The 19,494-nt window shown below is 38.3% G+C and overlaps 1 protein-coding gene and 1 pseudogene across 2 annotated transcripts in view; both read left to right on the plus strand.

Moving 5' to 3' along the window:
- Window positions 1-11,652, plus strand: part of LOC145554217 (uncharacterized) — a 31,089-nt pseudogene extending 19,437 nt beyond the window's left edge. Inside the window, exon 3 of the transcript XR_014090250.1 lies at window positions 8,398-11,652. The product of XR_014090250.1 is annotated as an uncharacterized LOC145554217 (transcript). The remainder of the gene's footprint in view (window positions 1-8,397) is intronic.
- LOC103460265 (uncharacterized) lies at window positions 4,086-8,389 on the plus strand (the record flags this gene model as incomplete). Its single annotated transcript, XM_008402373.2, has 1 exon — window positions 4,086-8,389. A coding segment is annotated over one exon (1,560 nt), but the record flags the coding sequence as incomplete, so codon positions are not given.
- Window positions 11,653-19,494: the final 7,842 nt, after the last annotated feature.

Below are 19,494 nucleotides of genomic sequence, written 5' to 3' on the forward strand. Positions count from 1 at the left end.
AAAATGGAGTTCCACAGCGGATAAATTTGCTGCTTTCATGTTTCCATATGGATATTGGAATCATGGTTATCAGATCTGATATTTTCCAGTCCAATTCCAAACCAAAACAAACAAAACTGGACCAACTCTCAGCCCCTGCCAAAAGTCAAAATGAATAAGTTGTGCCCAATACAGCGGAAAACTGTCCTATCTGGCAACACTGCAGTTCAGTGTTTTGGTGTCATTCTCTGTCAGTGCTACAGCGCTACTGATTGGCCCAGCATATCTACTATACCATTTTCTGTGGTGCAGCATCAGGTTGTGTGGACACAGATTTTGTCTTAATCATTTGGAAAATATACCATGCTTGTTTCAGAGTGTACAGGGCCTCAGAATGCAGATACTTTTCAGGTAAATAAAAGTAAAAAATTTTTTACCCTTTGATGTTTATTTCTGTTTATTTTTCTTTGTCTAATTCAGTGGTTTCCAAACATTTTCTGGGGCCCCCCTATGGATTAGAAATGGCTGTCTGGTTGAATGAGGCGTGTTTGTGGGGGGCCGGGGTCGGATTCTTAGACTCCCCCCATCTTGTAAGAATGGGGTGGGGGTGGGGGTGTCAAGCTTTTTGGGGGCAAAATGAATGTACGTAGCTGAACATAAACAACACCTGTAGCCTACAGGCTACTAGTTAAGCTTAAGGTGCTGTATTGATATTAGCTAGTCATCTTTTAGCTAACTGCCTGCATCAAACAGCTTTACTAAACAGTCTGTTAGTTTGGGGGAAAACTGCGAAAAGTTCTTTGCGTTTTGCTGATTTGCTGCCATGATTCTAACACACCTGCGTAGCTCTGCACAGCAGCAGGTCTCCTTCACTGCCGCACGCGAGCATCGTAGCGCTCATGTTGCGTTTAAAAGCAGCTTGGAAAACAGGTTACCACATGTTAACAACGGATTAAACAGTTTTAACTGCTGATAAAAGTGACAGAGGACACAGATATGGGAAGTGTGGAAGCCCCTACTGTATCAAATTGACAGAGGAATAACAGAAAGTTGGCCACTCTGAAGTAAAAACCTAGCGCATACAGCATTCATGTTTTTGGAGGGGGGGTTTCATCTAGACGGCTCCCCCCCCCCCCCCTGCAATGGCACGGCAATGAACCAGATCAAACATGAACCAGACAAAGATACCCGGATAGTCATTTAATTTAAGACATTTAAGTGAAAAAAGTACTACTTAGAAAATGATGCAGCAGTATATTGGGGGTAACGGCCTCACAGAGAAGAACTCTAAGCTGTTGAACAAGATAATTAAAAGAGTCAACTCAGTGCTAGGGAGGAGGTCAGTGCTAGTAAGATCTGAAGCATAGAGGGATTTTGAACAAATTGAAGGCAGCTTTGAACAACAGACACCCTCTCCAGATTCTCTTGGAGTGTTAGAAGAGTGTTCACAGCACATTACATTACTTCTCTCCTTCCACTTAAGAACTGAGCATTTCAGGAGCTCATTTGTCCAAAAGGCAATAAGACCCATACAATTCCTCATGCTGACCTAGATTTATATGTACTCATGTATCAGAACATCATCATGTGCAATTTATCAACATGTAAATACATACTGACACGGGGGGATTGACTGACAAATTCTTAGTAACTAGATTTTTAATTCTATTTTATTTGTACTTTTTAAACTTTTACAAAATGTTACACGTGTTCACTAGGTTATATTTTACTATAAATGTCCCAAGTATCGCTGTTGTAATTGTTTTTCTTTTCCATTGTATTTATCTTCTTTTTTTACCATGTTCAGTTTTTGTCAAGTATGTATAACCTAGAATAATCTTTAATAGTGCATGGACTTTTTCCTGGTGTCATAAATCTTCCATAGATTGATTTTGGGACTGATTTGTAGCATTTCATAAATTTATGAAATCTAATTTTATATGATATGCCTGGAATATGTCAGCAGATGGCGTGAATAAGAAATTAGACATTCTGTCAAATACCTTTGAATTGCTTCCTTTAGCCATTTGTTAGTTGTGATGTAATTTTGCATTAAACATCTCTGGTTTTTGCTTTTTAAAAGCAACTTTGGCTTAGACATTTAATAAAACAAAAGTTACCTGTTTTTCAAAAGTATTTTATATGCATAAGACTTTATATTTTGCAACTTTGTCAGCTGTGATTTGTTTAAAGGGTAATTTCAATATTAAGCAGTATATGTAGTATTTGGTCATCGTGTTTTAAGGGCTAATGAATAAAAGTTGTACTCCATAAAATTATTTTGTTCAGTGTATTTATTTACTGTTAAGATACTCTTTAAATTAAACTAAATGACATCAACTGAATTTCATGTAAACTATGCCCACAAAAATGCTAGACAATAAAACACATTAGGAGAAATCAAAGCCAGTCACAAAGCAGTAAACAAAAACAGCTTTAGCTCTGTATCCTACAAATTCTTTAATCAATATTTTTCTTAAAGTCTACAAATTCTACATGTCTCTTGGCAACTACCTTTCTTCTCTACTGCCGCTGTGCTACAGTGTTTCATTGTCCCTGCGCAGGGATGCAGCTACCCAAGCACAAAGCCAGGTTTTACAGGCCAACCGCAGTTGCAGTGGTCATGATGCACCCCCGTAGAAAGGGATCAATCCTGACTGCAGAAGACCATGTCAAGATGTTGTTGCCCTTTCAAAAGCTGTGCTATTAGGACTTAGAGAGCATGCATCTCCCAAAATATGAGCTAGTTAAGAAAAAATAACAAATGATTGGGCAAAATTAGCTGATTAGAGAATCATTAGATTAACTTGATGCAATAGCTTAATGCAAAATAAATCATTAATGAACATGACAAGTCAATGATCAGAACGAGTTCAATTGTAAAAGGAAGCAACAGTTAAATTAATGGAAAAATCTCCAGTAAAGAATGCCTTCGATCAGTGGTCTCAAACTGTAATCCTCAAGGACTAGAGTCCTGCGACTTTTAGACATGTCCTTTGTCTTACACACTTAAATAAAATGGTGTAACTGCCTCAATAGCATGCAGTCAAATTCTACAGCTCTGCTAAGGACAAAGTCAGGTTTTACAGGCCTGTGTTTCAGCCAGGTATGCTGAAACACAGACATCTAAAAGTTGCAGGATATAGGCCATTGAGGAAAGGAGTTTGAAACCTGTGAAATTTGTAAGACATTCATGCAATAGAAAATAACTTGACAATGGTCATAACTTTAATCATTAGAGCAACCCTAAAAGTTAAACAATTTGGAAAGATTATTTAATCTAAAGATGCTCTTTAGATTATTGTAATAAAAAATGGTAAAAAGAACTAAATAAAAATAAATTCAGTCATACAGCATTGGACGTGCCTCACAGTTGAAATAGAAAAGAGGGCAAACTTAAGTTATCAACTTGATGCATCTTACAAATTGATAACTTGTAAGATGCAAGACTCTCAGCTGTATCTACTTCAGAGACTCCGGCCACAGTTTCTGGCTGTATTTCACTGTATTTTTCACTGTATTCAGATTAACTCAATTTTACAGGATGGACAATTACTTTTTCAAACAGTTTCAGATTGATTTGGATAAATTATTTCACTTAATGACTTAGATCATGAAAATGACATTTTTGTAATTACTCAGGTTGTTTTCTTTTCAGGTTTAGTGATCTAAAAAGGGGAAAAAATTGAGACCTTTGTTCAATTTAATTTAAAAAAATCCAGTTTAAGAAATGGGGATGGCAATCCCTGACTTACCACAGCAACCGCTGGAAATTTTGGTTTATAAGCAAATTTTTCTCTATTGTCAAGAATAACAGGAAATCATTGCAACAAGAAAGTGTCTGTTCTAATTTGTTTAAATCAAAATAAAATTAATAATTGTCATTTTATTATTTGCTTTACATATATGGCTCTTTTCGAGGCCTTCTGTTTGTGCACGTAATTCCTTAAAAGTTCAAAAATAAACCGATATCTAATTAAATGCATATAAAGTATCATCAAACTTCATTTTATAGACTTTAAATAAAACTACCTGTTACTAGTAAATATGATCCAACAAATGAGAAGTGATTTAAGCAAGTCACTCCTTTTTTACAGGACAAATGATCTGACTTTGAAAGACATCATCACCAAGACTATGATCTCTTCAGGACCTCCGGCAGTCTACCAGCTGAAAACAAAAAAGAAAAAGTTGAAAATTTGGTCAAAATCACTTTAGGGGACAAAAATGAGGACCAATCAAACAAAACCATCCTGCTTGTTGGTGAAACAGGAGCAGGGAAGTCTACTCTGATCAACGCTCTGGTCAACTACAGCATGGGAGTGAAGTTTGAGGATGAAGTCTGGTTTCAGATCGTAGAGGAGGAGGACAGTCAGACATCAGATGTGATCATGTATCAGATCTTTGGTTTTGAAGGTAAAACTCTGCCGTTCTCTCTGACCGTCAGCGATACACCAGGATTTGGAGATGCCAGGGAGATCAAATGTGATAACATTGGTAAAAAAATCTTTGCCTTGTTTCGATCAGAAGATGGAGTTCATCAGATCCATGCAGTGGGTCTGGTGATGAAGGCAACCGACAACAGACTGAGTGACAGATTGATGTACATCTTTGACTCAGTGATGTCTCTGTTTGGAAACGACATGCAGAAAAACATTGTGGCTCTCATCACTCACTCAAATGGAAGAACACCTAGAAATCCTCTTCAAGCTCTTGAAGCTACAAATATTAAATCCTCTACCAATGAGTTTAGCTACTTTCTCTTCAATAACTGCCAGCATGAAGACAGAACAAAGGACAGAGTGTTCCTGGTACGTGCCAACGAAACATCACTTAAAGGCTGCAAAGGGTTCACAGACTTTCTGGAAAAAACTGAACCTCAACCACTGATGATAACTGTAGAGGTTCTCAATGAACGGATCAGACTGACAGCCTGCATCCAGAACCTGCAGGAGAAAATCAAGCTAACTGAACTGAAACAGAAAGAAATCAGGCAGATCAAAGAGGATTTGAATAAACATGAAGATGAGATGAAGGAGAATAAGGAGTTCACGATAGAAGTTGATGAGCCCTACAAAGACAAAGAACCAATCAAAGGAGGAATGTGGTGGTTGGTGTTTTATGAGGGAGCTGTCACTTGTTCTGTCTGTGAGGAGAACTGCCACTATCCTAGATGCACAATGGCCTGGTATCCAGCACTCTGTCAGGTCATAAAGTGGGGTCGCTGCACAGTTTGTACCAACAAATGTCCTGCATCGGCTCACGTCAAAGACAACTGGAGGTATGTGACTAAGACGAGAAAAGTTCAGAAGACCCTGGAGAAAGCAAAGCAGAAACATGATGATGACAAAGCAGAATGTGAGGAAAAGTCTAGTCGTTTGGAAAACCTTGAAGAGGAAACCATCAAACTGACAACAGAGTGGTCGATGCTGCTGGATGAGGCCTACAGTCATGTTATCAGACTGGAAGAGATCGCCCTGAAAGTCGACTCAGTGTCAACTTTGGTTCATTTGGACTTCATGATAGAAAAGATTAAGGAAAAAGGAGGCCAGGAGAATCTCCTGAGTCTTCAGGAGAAGGTCAAGAAACTGCAAAAAATAAAAAGTCAAGCGAATAAGGGAACCAAAGCGGCACTAGGATATGCAAAAATCTATTCACCAAAATAAGGTACATCAATCATGTTATAAGGTGAGGATCATCACCATAGATAGAAGAACTTAATGCAGCTGGGACCACATCCACAAGGAACAACATGGTTTAGAGTACTGTAAAATCTTAGTCATAAAAAGTCTCACATTTAATTACCTTATTTAACCCAGATTTTCAAAGCCAGTCAACAATAGGTGTTGACTGGCTTTGATAAAAATCCTACCACAAGAAATTTATCCTCAACATTCAACTGAATTTGAATAATTTCAAATTCAAAAACACCATTTTACCAGCCAATATTTGTCACTCCAACAAATGGTGATAGGTGACATATTCGCACAGGTGATATTTGAACTTTGTGGGGCGGATTAGTGGAACAAAAATGCAGGGACTAATTTGCCAAAATAGAATACAAAAGCCCGAAAATAGAGAAATTAGTTGGCAAAAACAATGCTAAGTTCTCTATTTGGGATTGCTCTAGCTGTAAACAGAATGAAAAGGTAAAAGCTTTGCTGTGTCCCTTGTTTACATTGAGAGAAGTAACTAACCCCTAAATCACACGATGTCTTTAGGAAAATCCTTCTTCATACTGGTGGAGGTTGCTAAAGCACTCCTCCGTAAATGCTCCGCGTAAACAGACTTCCCACTGATGTAGGTAGATCCCCAAGAAAAATTTAACTTAACCACACACTTCAAAGAGACTGATACCTTGGGATGATGTACAAAATTGTGTGGGTTAAAACACGCTAGAACCAAACATTTTGACTTGTCTACTTGCAACTTCAGCATAATTTTGCCATGAACTTTCATGGCAAAATTGCTGTGAGGGGAAAAAATGGTAGATTCACAAAACTGATTAACTGGATGTCATGACTAACATTTCAACAGTGAATGTGATGACATCATTGATAAGGACACTTCAGAAAAATGAATAGAGTGAAAAAAAATTTACCCAAAAAGAATATAAAGATATCTATGTAGCACCGGGAGAGAAATTAATTTTTTTTTGTATGATTGTCACTACAGTATTTACATGTTTACATCAATCAGTATGTCCATAATTGTCCTACTGGGACAACTCTCCTTGGCTTCTTGTCATTCATTAAATAGGCTGACGAGCTGCCGTGTGACTTAGTTTAACATGTTCTTATGATTATTTGTTTTGTAGAGATGCCATAATTTTTTCTCCAGGCCTGTTTCATTGATTTGATTTCTAAAATAATTCTGTTGTACTACATTTCAAAAGCAATATCTGATTTTCATTAATTAACTTTCAATAAACATTACTTTCTCAAGTTACTTCAAGGACCAATGTGCTTTTTTGATATTAATAGAGGGGTGATATTAACTTGGTCCACTTGGGTAAATTTTACAGGACTATAAAGCGCACTGGACTATAAGCTGCTGGTGTCGTCGCCGCGTCCTTAACAAATCTGCTATGAAGGACGCGGCCCTGAGTCTTCAATGCCAAACCATGGTTTCGTTCACACCGAGTTTAAATGCAGCGGCTCCGTTTCCCTCCTGTACTGCCAGATCAATGCTCTTCAACTTAAAAGCTGCATATGAGTTTGAAAACATTTCTCTGTCATGCCTGCTGCTAGCATGTGCTTGTTGTAAATGAAAATCAGCACTTTTTTCTTTGATTTCCAATTATTTACTTCCTGCTAAAGAGCCCCCTGGTGGTTGAAGAAAAACCCACAGAAAAGCCGCACCGGGCTATAAGCCTCATGGTTCAAAGTGTAGGAAAAAAGTAACGGCTTATAGTCCAAAAAATACAGTATATATACATATCAGTGACGTGCGGTCAGGGGAGGCAAATCATGGAAAAATAATATATAATAAAATTTATAAAGATATTTTCACCCTGTGGTTTGTACTATAAAGTACCTATTTTTTCATTTAATTTAACCAAATCTGATTATTTTTCTTCAAAACTGCTGAATTTTTGCATTTTCCCATTCAAATGCTTGGAAGCAAAGCCGGTGAGGCAGCAGCGAGCTGAGCCTCACCGACTACGCAACCTCTCGCTAACTGCACCGGTTGCCACTCTATGAGAGCATGCTCCTTCTGTCTGTACATCACCAATAAAATGGTTAAAAACATTTAATGTATGAACAGATTTTCCATAATTTAGCTTATGTATTTAATGTACCGTTTTTAACTACCAACTGTGTGTGTAACGTGTTTCGTGTGCTGAGGAGCGATCAGAAACAGCAGAGAACAGATTCAAGGTGAGGCAGTCAGGTCTCATGCCTCATTGCTGGGGGCGCTCATGATCCCAGACATTGTGACTGCACAACTGCAGAGTAAGAGACGGTAACAGCAAGTTAGCCAAACAGAAACGCTGATACAGAGAGCGAGAAAGACGTGGTTTTGAGTTGCACTTTAACTTTTTCTCCCTGTGCTGTTAAGCACAGCACAAAATTAATAAAATCTACATGTCTAAGTTTGATTGAGTTAAAGGAATTATTCTGCGACGCGGCTAAGTATCACATGTTAAAGAACAGTCTTTTTGCCCTCCAGCATTGTACACATGTGCGAAATTTCCGTACGTAAACAACATGCAGTGGTCTAAATTTGTAAATCCGATTATAATTAAGTCGGTCTAAAATGTGTGTGTGTGTATATATATAGAGATATATATATATACACACACACACATTTTAGGACAGACCTGTTTCTAACAGATTATCAAACCATGCTTATTTTACCAACTTTGAAACAAACTATTAAAAGTGAATATAATCCAACAACACTCCTTTTTTACAGGACAAATGATCTGACTTTGAAAGATATCTTCACCAAGACTATGATCTCTTCAGGACCTCCGGCAGTCTACCAACTGAAAACAAAAAAGAAAAGGTTGAAAGTTTGAACAAAATTACTTTAGGGAACAAAAAAGACAACCAATCAAATAAAACCATCTTACTAGTTGGTGAAACAGGAGCAGGAAAATCTACTCTGGTCAACGTTCTAGTCAATTACACTCTGGGAGTGAAGTTTGAGGAGGACTTTTGGTTTCAGATTGTAGAAGAAGAGGGAAGAAGTCAGACAGAAAGCCAGACGTCAGACGTGATCGTCTATCAGATCTTTGGTTTTGAAGGTAAAACTCTGCCGTTCTCTCTGACCATCATCGATACGCCTGGATTTGGAGACACCAGAGGGATTGAATATGATGTCATAGTCAGTCACAGGTTGTTTGACTTGTTCCGATCAGAAGATGGAGTTCATGAGATTCATGCCGTGGGTTTGGTGATGAAGGCAACCGACAACAGACTGAGTGACCGACTGAAGTACATCTTTGACTCAGTGATGTCTCAGTTTGGAAAAGACATCGAGGAAAAAATTGTAGCTCTGGTCACTCACTCAAATGGAAGAACACCTAAAAATGTTCTTCAAGCTCTTGAAGCTACAAATATTAAATCCTCTACCAATGAGTTTAGCTACTTTCTCTTCAATAACTGCCAGCATGAAGACAGAACAAAGGACAGAGTGTTCCTGGTACGTGCCAACGAAACATCACTTAAAGGCTGCAAAGGGTTCACAGACTTTCTGGATAAAATTGAACCTCAACCACTGATGATAACTGTAGAGGTTCTCAATGAACGGATCAGACTGTCTGCCTGCATCCAAAACCTGCAGGAGAGAATCAGACTGACTGAACAGAAGCAGACAGAAATCAAACAGATCAAAGAGGATTTGAATAAACATGAAGATGAGATGAAGGAGAATAAGGAGTTCATGATAGAAGTTGATGAGCCCTACAAAGACAAAGAACCAATCAAAGGAGGAATGTGGTGGTTGGTGTTTTATGAGGGAGCTGTCACTTGTTCTGTCTGTGAGGAGAACTGTCACTATCCTGGATGTACAATGGCCCGGAAACCAGAATACTGTCAGGTCATAAAGTGGGGTCGCTGCACAGTTTGTACCAACAAATGTCCTGCATCAGATCATGTCAAAGAAAACTGGAGTTATGTGACAAAGACCAGAAAAGTTCAGAAGACCCTGCAGGATGTGAAGGAGAAATATGAACAGAATAAAGCAGAATGTGGGACCAAAGAGAGTCTTTTGGAAAACCTTGAAGAGGAAACCATCAAACTGACAACAGAGTGGTTGATGCTGCTGGATGAGGCCTACAGTCATGTTATCAGACTGGAAGAGATCGCCCTGAAAGTTGACTCAGTGTCAACTTTGGTTCATTTGGACTTCATGATAGAGAAGATTAAGGAAAAAGGAGACCAGGAGAAGGCCAAGATGCTGGAGGAAATTAAATGCCAAGAGAATGAGGAAACCAAGGCAGCACTGCGATATGCAAAAATAGGATCACCAGAATAAGAGGCAACACTCAGATAAATCTGTCACCCAATGAAGCACATAAACTCTGCATCACAACTACTAATTTCTAAAGGACAAAATCAATTTCCTTCATTCAAATGTCTCCACCACAATGGGCAAGAACACATAGTTAAAGAACACCAAATAAATTCTGCAGAGGTTCAAATACCATCAGCAGGACACTGGAAACAAGAGATTCATCCCTGCAGCCAGACGAAGAGCTCAGAGCATCTGGGGTCCACTTGAACAAAAATGGATCTGGATTGCTGTTAAGGTTGGATCTTGTTTTTAGGCCTGTAAAGTTAAGATATGGCCAAATTTTCAACACAAGGCGTTTCCATCTGATGAAACGATAAGCTCCATCATGCAAAAAGAAAATATATAAAAATACAAAGGAATTTTACCTACAACATTCAGCTCTTCCCAAAAAATTATTTTGCTCCTGAAATTGTCTCACAGTATTCAATTAATATCACTTTAAATGAAATGAAGACTGGATATGACCTGTGGCTTATTGTTTTTTCCCCATTTATTGCCTTATATACAGTTACCCAGCTGAAAACCCATAGTAACAGTGGCCTCTACTTGCTGGCAGAACTTCCTTTGAGTTTTGTTTCTTCGAGTTCGGATGTTGTATTCCATGCAACCTCTAATGTTTTCTATATTGGTTTTAAAACCTCACGTTTCTGTTGTACTTCCTTACATATGTTTATTTTCCACTATATCTTCACTAGCATAAAGTTTCAGATTTTTTCTGTTTTATATTGTTTTTTTGTACCTGGTCAGATATCATTTTGTTTCACTTTCTATTATTACAATGCCATCAGCAGGATGGTATGAAAATAAACCAGACATTGGCTAAAATTGGCTAACTGTTAGACGCAGAGATACCAGTGCTTACAAAACTGTCAAAGGCTGTACTGAAATCTAATGTTAACGGTTTGTCAGATCCAGATTACACCTTCAGTAATGATGTTTGTGCGCTTTGACTGGATTAAACATATTAATGGTCAGAAATTAGAAGAATTTATTAATCTTTTTCATTATTAAAACTTAAAATGATTGATTATAAAGCAAAGATGAGCCGAGTTTACTTTAAGGGCATAATTTTGCTAAAATCTTTTGTAGAAAAGAAAAGATGCTGATATTGGACCTAAACAGATTTTTTTTTTGTTGTTTTAACTGAAATAACTCCTTAGCATCTGAGATGATATCGGGCCAAAACTCTCCACTATCTCCACAACAGCAGAGAATGACTCCAAGGACACGAAACCACTATTTGGAAGCAGCGTCGATTAAATTTAGATTGTCTAGTTTACATCTGCAGTGAGCAACAAACTCTTCACATCTACAACTGCTGAACACATTGGAGGAAATTGGTCAAGCAAGAGAGGGAATCATGGACATAGGAGCTTTCCACAATCTGTATCCAAAGAGACGATTGGAGTGTAAAGGACTTTAAAGTGGGCAGGAAGTCCTTATAAGGTTGCAGTGGAACAGAACGTCAACGCTTCCTCCTGCAGAGACTGTTCTCCTTTTTTCATTATTTAGCATGTAATCCCTCCATATGCTAATCAAGATCATCTATATTTACTCCTGTAAAATTTTAAAAGTGATGTGAACAGTCGTGGTGATTGGAGTTGTTGCTTTTTGCTTTTAATAAATCTACATTTTCTTTTTATAATCAAATCCTTGAATGAGTTTTTATTTTGCAAGTGTCCTTCAATTAGGCTTGTTGTAACACATTCTGTTTGATAAACTGCCCAAGAAATTGTAGTAATAATATTGTCATTAACGATTTTCAACTGATATCGGCATTATAATGCAAGTACATCCTCAAAGATCAATAAAACCATAAGGTCTAAATAAGAACAAGAGTGCAAATGGAAATTGAACTAATTTTAATGGCTCACATAATTAATTGACTTATTATTGTGACAGGCTGACTTTCATTTATAAAAACTTTCAAAATTGGCAAACAGCAGTGTTTCTCAATTCCAGGCCCTCCTGTCCTCCATGTTTTAGGTGTTTCCCTTCCGTCACCTGGACTTAATCTCTGGGTGATTAACAGCCTGCTGTTCTTGATGGCTGCAGAAGAGGTAATGCTGTTCTGGAATAGAGGCTCATACCTTTAATATTTCTGTTTCTGGCAAACAGAAATATTTAGATTAAGCCCAATCAATTTTTTAGTTCCTCAACAGGACTTAAAACTTTGAAGGTGAATTAAAGATTAGATGATACCATGAACAATACCCACACATTTTTAAGTGCAAATAAATGACTTTTCCAAAGCTAAACAAAAGATTAGAAATCAATATATTAATATTTTTTATATTATAGCCTAACATTTGACGCTAGAATACGTTGGCATACAGTCATGGCCAAAAGTTTTGAGAATGACACAAATATTATATTTTCACATGATCTGCTGCCCTCTGGTCTTCATGTCAGATGTTTTCATCACATACAGAAATACAATCATATTATGAGTAACAAAAGCTTTTATTGACAGTTAGAATGAGTTAATGCAGCAAGTCAGTATTTGCAGTGTTGACCCCTCTTCTTCTTCAGGACCTCTGCAATTCTCCCTGGCATGCTGTCAATCACCTTTTGGACCAAATCCTGACCGAAAGCCATCCATTCTCTCACAATCAATGCTTGAATTTTGTCAAAAGGTTTTTGTTTGTCCACCCGTCTCTTGATGATTGACCACAAGTTTTCAATGGGATTAAGATCTGGGGAGTTTCCAGGCCATGGACCCAAAATCTCTGTTTTGTTCCCTGAGCCAGTTAGTTATCACCTTTGCTTTATGGCCAGGTGCTCCATCATGCTGGAAAAGGCTTTGTTCATCACCAAACTGCTCTTGGACGGTTGGGAGAAGTTTCTCTCTCTCGGAGGACATTCTGCTACCATTCTTTATTCATGGCTGTGTTTTTAGGCCAGACTGTGAGAGAGCCGACTCCCTGGGCTGAGAAGCAACATGAATGGTTTCAGGATGTTTTACAGTTGGCATGAGACAAGACTGGTGGTGGCGCTCACCTCGTCTTCTCCCAACAAGCTGTTTTTCAGATGAAACAAACAATCGGAAAGGGGATTCATCAGAGAAAATGACTTTAGCCCAGTCCTCAGCAATCCACTCCCTGTACCTTTTGCAGAATATCAGTCTGTCCCTGATGTTTTTCCTGGAGAGAAGTGGCTTCTTTGCTGCCCTCCTTGAGACCAGGCCTTGCTCCAAGAGTCTCCGCCTCACAGTGCATGCAGATGCACCCACACCTCCCTGCTGCCATTCCTGAGCAAGCTCTGCACTGCTGGTAGCCTGATCCCACAGCTGAAACACTTAAGAGACGGTCCTGGCGCTTGCTGGTCTTTCTTGGGTGCCCTGGAGCCTTTTTGGCAACAACCTCTCTCCTTGAAGTTCTTGATGATGCGATAGATTGTTGACTGAGGTGAATCTTTCTAGCTGCTCTTCCCTGTTAGGCCATTTTTGTGCAGTGCAATGATGACTGCAGGTTTTTCTTCAGAGATAACCATGGTCCACAGAAGAGAAATAATAATGCCAAGAACCAGCCTCTTTTCAAAGAGTCCAGTGGTGTCATTCTTAATTAATCATGACAGATTGATCTCCAGCCTTGTCCTCATCAACACCCACACATGTGTTAATGGAGCAATCACTGAAACGATGTTAGCTGGTCCTTTTAAGGCTGCAATGAAGTTGAAATGTGTTTTGGGGGATAAATTTTCTAGGCAAATATTGACTTTGCAATTAACTGCTGTTAAGCTGATCACTCTTTATAACATTCTGGAGTTTATGCAAATTGCCATTATAAAAACTGAAGCAGTAGACTTTGTAAAAATTTACCTTTGAATCATTCTCAAAACTTTTGGCCATGACTGTGGAAGCTAAACAAGGTTAACTCAATGTTTGCTTTTCAATGTTTGTTTTATTAATTTGTTTGGGTTTTGTTGAATTTCCCCCCAATGACCAGATTTGTTTTGATTGCTGCACCAGAGATCAGAACACCTTCCTTTCAGATAGCCTACCTTGGTTTTTCTGTGTGGGACAAAATGCGTAGAACATTTTGACCTCCGTTGTTTCCATTTCCTTGAACTCCAGTCTTCTATGAACTGATGACCAATTACACTAGGTAGCAAACTTATCCTACCTTGGTTTTCCTGTGTGGGGCAATAAGTGTAGAACATCTTGACCTCCGTTGTTTCCATTTCCTTGAACTCCAGTGTTCTATGAACTGAGGACCAGTTACACTAGGCAGCAAACTTATCCTACCTTGGTTTTCCGGCATGGAGCAATCTGCGTGGAACATTGCTCCACGCCAGCAAATGGACAACCAGTTTAAGTCCATATGATGATTTCAAAGTCTTCATCTCGACAAGAGCTAATGATCAGCACCTCCACTTCTTTTTAGTCCATATAACATTTAGTATTCATGCTGAAAATTACTAAACATTTAATTCTCAACCATTAGCTCAAAATTATTCATTACCAGACAAATCTACAAATGTGACACCGTACCTTTAAACTTGTAGGGCAACATTTTGATGGCCGTCATATTGGGTGGGATGCCAGCTCACCCAGGTATCGCACTTCCTCCATTTTCTAGAGCTTCCTCTGAAGAAAAGAGAAAAGTTATTTTATGTGAAACATCATGTTCATTCACAAATCTATCAATGTGTTTTGCTTTCGTGTGTCTGTCTGAAAGGCTTGATGTGGCAACTTTAAATAAACTCCTTCAGATGGCCATTAGTGTCCAGTTCCAGGTACTAAACCATACTTTTGTGGATTTCTGATGTAAAACACTGAAAGATGGATAAAAACACAGAAAGGGTTAAAAACATTTTTAAAAAGATTAAAAACACAAGGCTAAACAGAAAGACGGGAGTCAGTGGATGATCTCTAAACCAGTGTTTTTCAACCACTGTTCCGTGGCACACTGGTGTGCCGTGAGTGATCGTCAGGTGTGCCGTGGAAATTATTCAATTTCACCTACGGTACCGTATTTTCTGGACTATAAGATGCTACTTTTTTCTAAACTTTAAACCATGCGGATTGTAGCCTGGTGTAGCTTTTCTGTGGATTTTTCTTCAACCACCAGGGGGCTCTCTAGCAGGAAGTGAATTATCAGAAGTCAAAATTGTAAATCAAAAGAAGAACGTGCTAACTTTCATTTAGAACAACCACATGCTAGCAGCAGGCACGACATGCACGATATGCAGCTTTTAAGTTGAGGGCTGTCGATCTGGCACTACAGGAGGGAAATAGAGCCGCTGCACTTAAGCTCGGTGTGAACGAACCCATGGTTCGGCTTTGGAGACGGAGTGCTTCGTCCTTACAGCAGATTTATTAGGACGCATCCCTCTGCTGGGTCCTTATGGAAAACCGAGAGCAGCTTCCATCCCCCCCCCCAAAAAAAAAAAAAACTAAGGTGCTAGTATGGTGCGCTCTATAGTCTGGAAAATACGGTATTTGGTCTTAAAAGATTTTTTTGAAACTGAATTAATTATCTGCAAATAATGCCATCTTCGAGTATCTGCTGTAGCAGTGACTAGCGGCGTAATCATGTAATTTTCTTACCACTAGATGGCAGTAGGTACAGAGCATTTTACATTAAAACAAGAGAATTAGTGATGCATGAATGTTACAGGTAGCGGAGAGAGCATTGAATCTAGAAAGACAGTGATGGAAAAGACAGAGAAGCTCACAGTAGTTGGAAAGAGCATTAGTCCATTTCCCACAACATGTCTGTGTGAAGTGAGCTTCTCCAGCCTGGTTACTATAAAAACTAAAACCAGAGAGACTGAGATGTTGAGGAAGAGCTTTGTCTTCAGTTTCTGCCAGGAAATCAGCTGTTTTCATCCAAACATGTACAGGTTTCACACCAGGTGGGTAAAATATACAGATATTGACATTTTGTACATGCAACTCTTCATATTGTAACAGTGAATATGAAGTGAAATGTTTCCCAAATATTATTGCTTCTTTCAGAATAAGAATTATTTTCTGTATTCTGGCTATAAGATGCTTGTGGATTAGTTTGTAAAACACTTTGAAGTTTTCTACAACTTCTTTAAATTTAACACCACAGTGTTGTGACACTGTTCAAGGGTATTTTTGAAGTGGACATGTTAAGTGCAATTTGAAATAAGAAATGTAAAATGTGATAAAAATACATTTTGTGTGTGATTCCTATTCAAGAGACTTTGATAAGAATGACTATATATGTAATAGAGGCGGCTGCATAGTATCTTTGTTTACATTTTTGGTTGGTGGTGCCTCAGGATTTTTTCAATTAAAATAATGTACCTTGACTCAAAAAAGGTTGAAAAACACTGCTCTAGGAGAACATGGAGTTATTTCCAGTAGTAGTTCAAACGACGCCCCCTGCAGGAAGAAAGGTGCCATAGCTAAGAGAACAAAGTGTGATCCTCCTGAAGTACTTTAATTACCCTCAACTTCTCTGATGGGTAATGGACTGGACCTTGTTTTACTAATGCAGGTGTCAGAAGAAAAAAATCAATATTTATTTATTAAACTTTTCGTCATCACATTTTCTTTCATAACTGCTTAAAAACGAGTAAATATCAGATTCTTAAGCTAATGCAGGGAAACTATACTGAGGTGGAAGTTAGTTATTCCATTAGAGTACATATTCTAAATGTTTTAATATAAAAAATAATTAGAATATTCAGCTTAAAGACTGTAGATCTGACGGCCACAACATGGATTTGAAACTAACCTCATAAAAATGTCAATCACTTGGATTTAATGATGTGTTTTAGATTAGAAGACAAACTAGACATGTTCAACTTATTCATGCTAACACTATGAAGCTACAGACTTCGCCAGGCTGTGACAATAAACATTTACTGCTTTCACCCAAGAAAAAGAACAAGGAACAATATTTAAAATGTACTTACAGAAACTAAATCTCTTCTCTACAATGTATAAGTTTATATAAATATGAGTCAAAGACATGAAGAAAGTAACCGACTAGCTTCAAAATAAAAGTCAGAGTGCTACAGTTACAAGGTTATATTCTAAAACTCAGATTTAGAATACACTACAGCTTGAACATTACCTCTTTGACCTCTGACCTTCAGCAGATGTCTCCACCGTGTTTGAATCTCTCCTCTAACAGTCGTCGTGTAGAAAAGATGAAATTACATTAGATGGGGCGTAGAAAAGATGAAATTACAAGAGATGGGGCGTAGAAAAGATGAAATTACAAGAGATGGGGCACTCTTCCGGCACCAACAATTGGTTGTAGAATATTAATAAATGTTGTTTCCCATTAATAACTGCAGTAGATGATACTGACAAGTATGGAAACCAGTTTCTCAAGTATTTAGATTTACTTTCAATCAAAAATTAGGATGATGTAAATTTAAAAACAAGATTTAAAATTCCTGTTTTTTATCTTTGAAATCTAAATGAAAGTCCTTATTTTAATCCCGAAACTTCAGTTCAATATTTACATTTGTCAGTAAAGCCAAACTAAATCACTTAATGTTTATATATTTCAGTTCATAAAATACATAAACATAGAGAAGTTGGCAGCCATTTATATTTCCTTTTTACTGCAAAATCAAAGCTAATGTTCAAACTTGAACTTCAGATTCCAACATACCGGCTGCATCCAAACATCCAGGTCACATGACCACAGCAGAATCCTCATCAGCTCATCGATTCTCAGCAGAGAAAACAAACCAGCACAGCCAGACGCTTTGGCCTTCATCAGCAGCTCTAGCATCACCAACCACAGCAGCTCTTACCTTGAGACGTCTTCTCGGTCCGCCGCTCCAGCAGCTGCTTCACTGACCTCTAGATGAGTCCAGCAGATCCTCCCAGTGTCCATCCTCCATCTGATTCCTGACGCCATGTTTGTTTCTCGGATGGTCACTTCCTTCCTCCACTCACTGCTTCGTCTGGGTTTCTCCCATGTAGGTGGATTATTCCTCTGGCAGAATTTCAACCTGATCAGTGAACAGAAGCAGAAGTTGTTAATGATGTCGACTTTCTGTGTTTTTTTTAGAATTATAGTCTAAAACACCAAAACTACATAATCTTTTATGCAGTTTTAGCGACGCTAGCAGAGGAAGTGAAGGAAGCCGTAAATTGTGACAGTAGGAGGCGATGTTGCAGTTTTACACAACACTTTGCCATAACTATGATCCCAGAATATGATAGCGCTCATCATATATTGTCATCACACTGTAGCTTTAATAAATATTTTACTAAATTAGTTTCTGCTCATTTTCTTCTTCCTCCAAAGAATAAAAAGTAACTATCTGACCACTAATGTTGTTTTTTCACTTTTTATTATATCAAGGAGAAAATTAGCAGAAAGTTTGGATTAAATATTTAGTATTTTCTATGAGTTACAGTATATGATAAGCAGCATCATATTCTGTGACCGTCTATTAATCCATAATAGTCATAACATTAGAGGTCAGATGTTACTTTTCATTTTTCTGATTTTTCTTAAATGTAATTTATTGCATTGGTTCTCTGCCCTTTTGAAAGCTGACATTTTTAGCATTTAGCATCGTGTTAAAATGCAACAGCGCCTCCTACAGTGACGGTGATCAGAACACCGGAAAGCTTTATAGCCTTAGCACCAGCTAACATGCTAATGCTAACACGTGACAGACAAAGCTATACGGTAACATTTAAAACTTCAACAAAGTTCGCACCTCCAGGAATCGGTTCTGAATAGCATAAAGTCCAAACCCTCTGTACGAGGGACAGAGTAAAAACATGGGGGTGTTTATTACCAGACGAGCCCGGTCTCAATCCGCTGCTGATTCCTGGCGCCATTTTTGTTTCTCGGCTGTTTCAGCGAGTTCAGCAACTGAACAAAACGCCGCTTCTTAGAACATCCGCTAAAGCTCAAAAAGCGGCTCTAATAACTTCATCAGGGAACTAATAAACTTATTTACAGGTAAATAAATACAGCGACCTTAAACAGCCGCGCTCCTCCGACAAAACATTCAGGTTCACCGGCATCATTACGGTCCGTTACTCCAACAGGCGGGTTGGGGAGCCGAATCACTTCTTCTTCTTGTGTTAGACCAGCTGGACTAGTGCATTACCGCCCCCTGCTGGACAGGAAATTAATGCGGAATACAGTAAAATAGTTTAAGGATTATCAATACTTCTTAAACTAAATAGGCAAATTAATATTAGTTAACTAAATTATATCTGTTAGTTTCACCTGTTATTTTTCTTGCATCACTTTCACACATATTTTCAATTGTTTATTTCAGGAACTTTAACACTGAGAAACAATAGATCCTCGGTTTTCATTTACAGGGCAGGGGTCGAAGTAAGTATGCAGTTCAGGTACTGCATACCCTTAAAAGATTTAGCGGAGGTACACAGTACCTGCATGAGAGGGGAACGGCTGTCTGCTGTAAAAAAAAATGAATGGGTTCACTGTGCAGCCGTGACTGATTAGTTTTTCAAGAACAATCCAAAACACGACTTAATAACTTAAATAACTTTTTTCTCATTTC

This window comes from Poecilia reticulata, chromosome 12, assembly GCF_904066995.2.
Source record: "Poecilia reticulata chromosome 12, P_reticulata-male-v2, whole genome shotgun sequence".
Taxonomy (NCBI): Eukaryota; Metazoa; Chordata; class Actinopteri; order Cyprinodontiformes; family Poeciliidae; genus Poecilia; species Poecilia reticulata.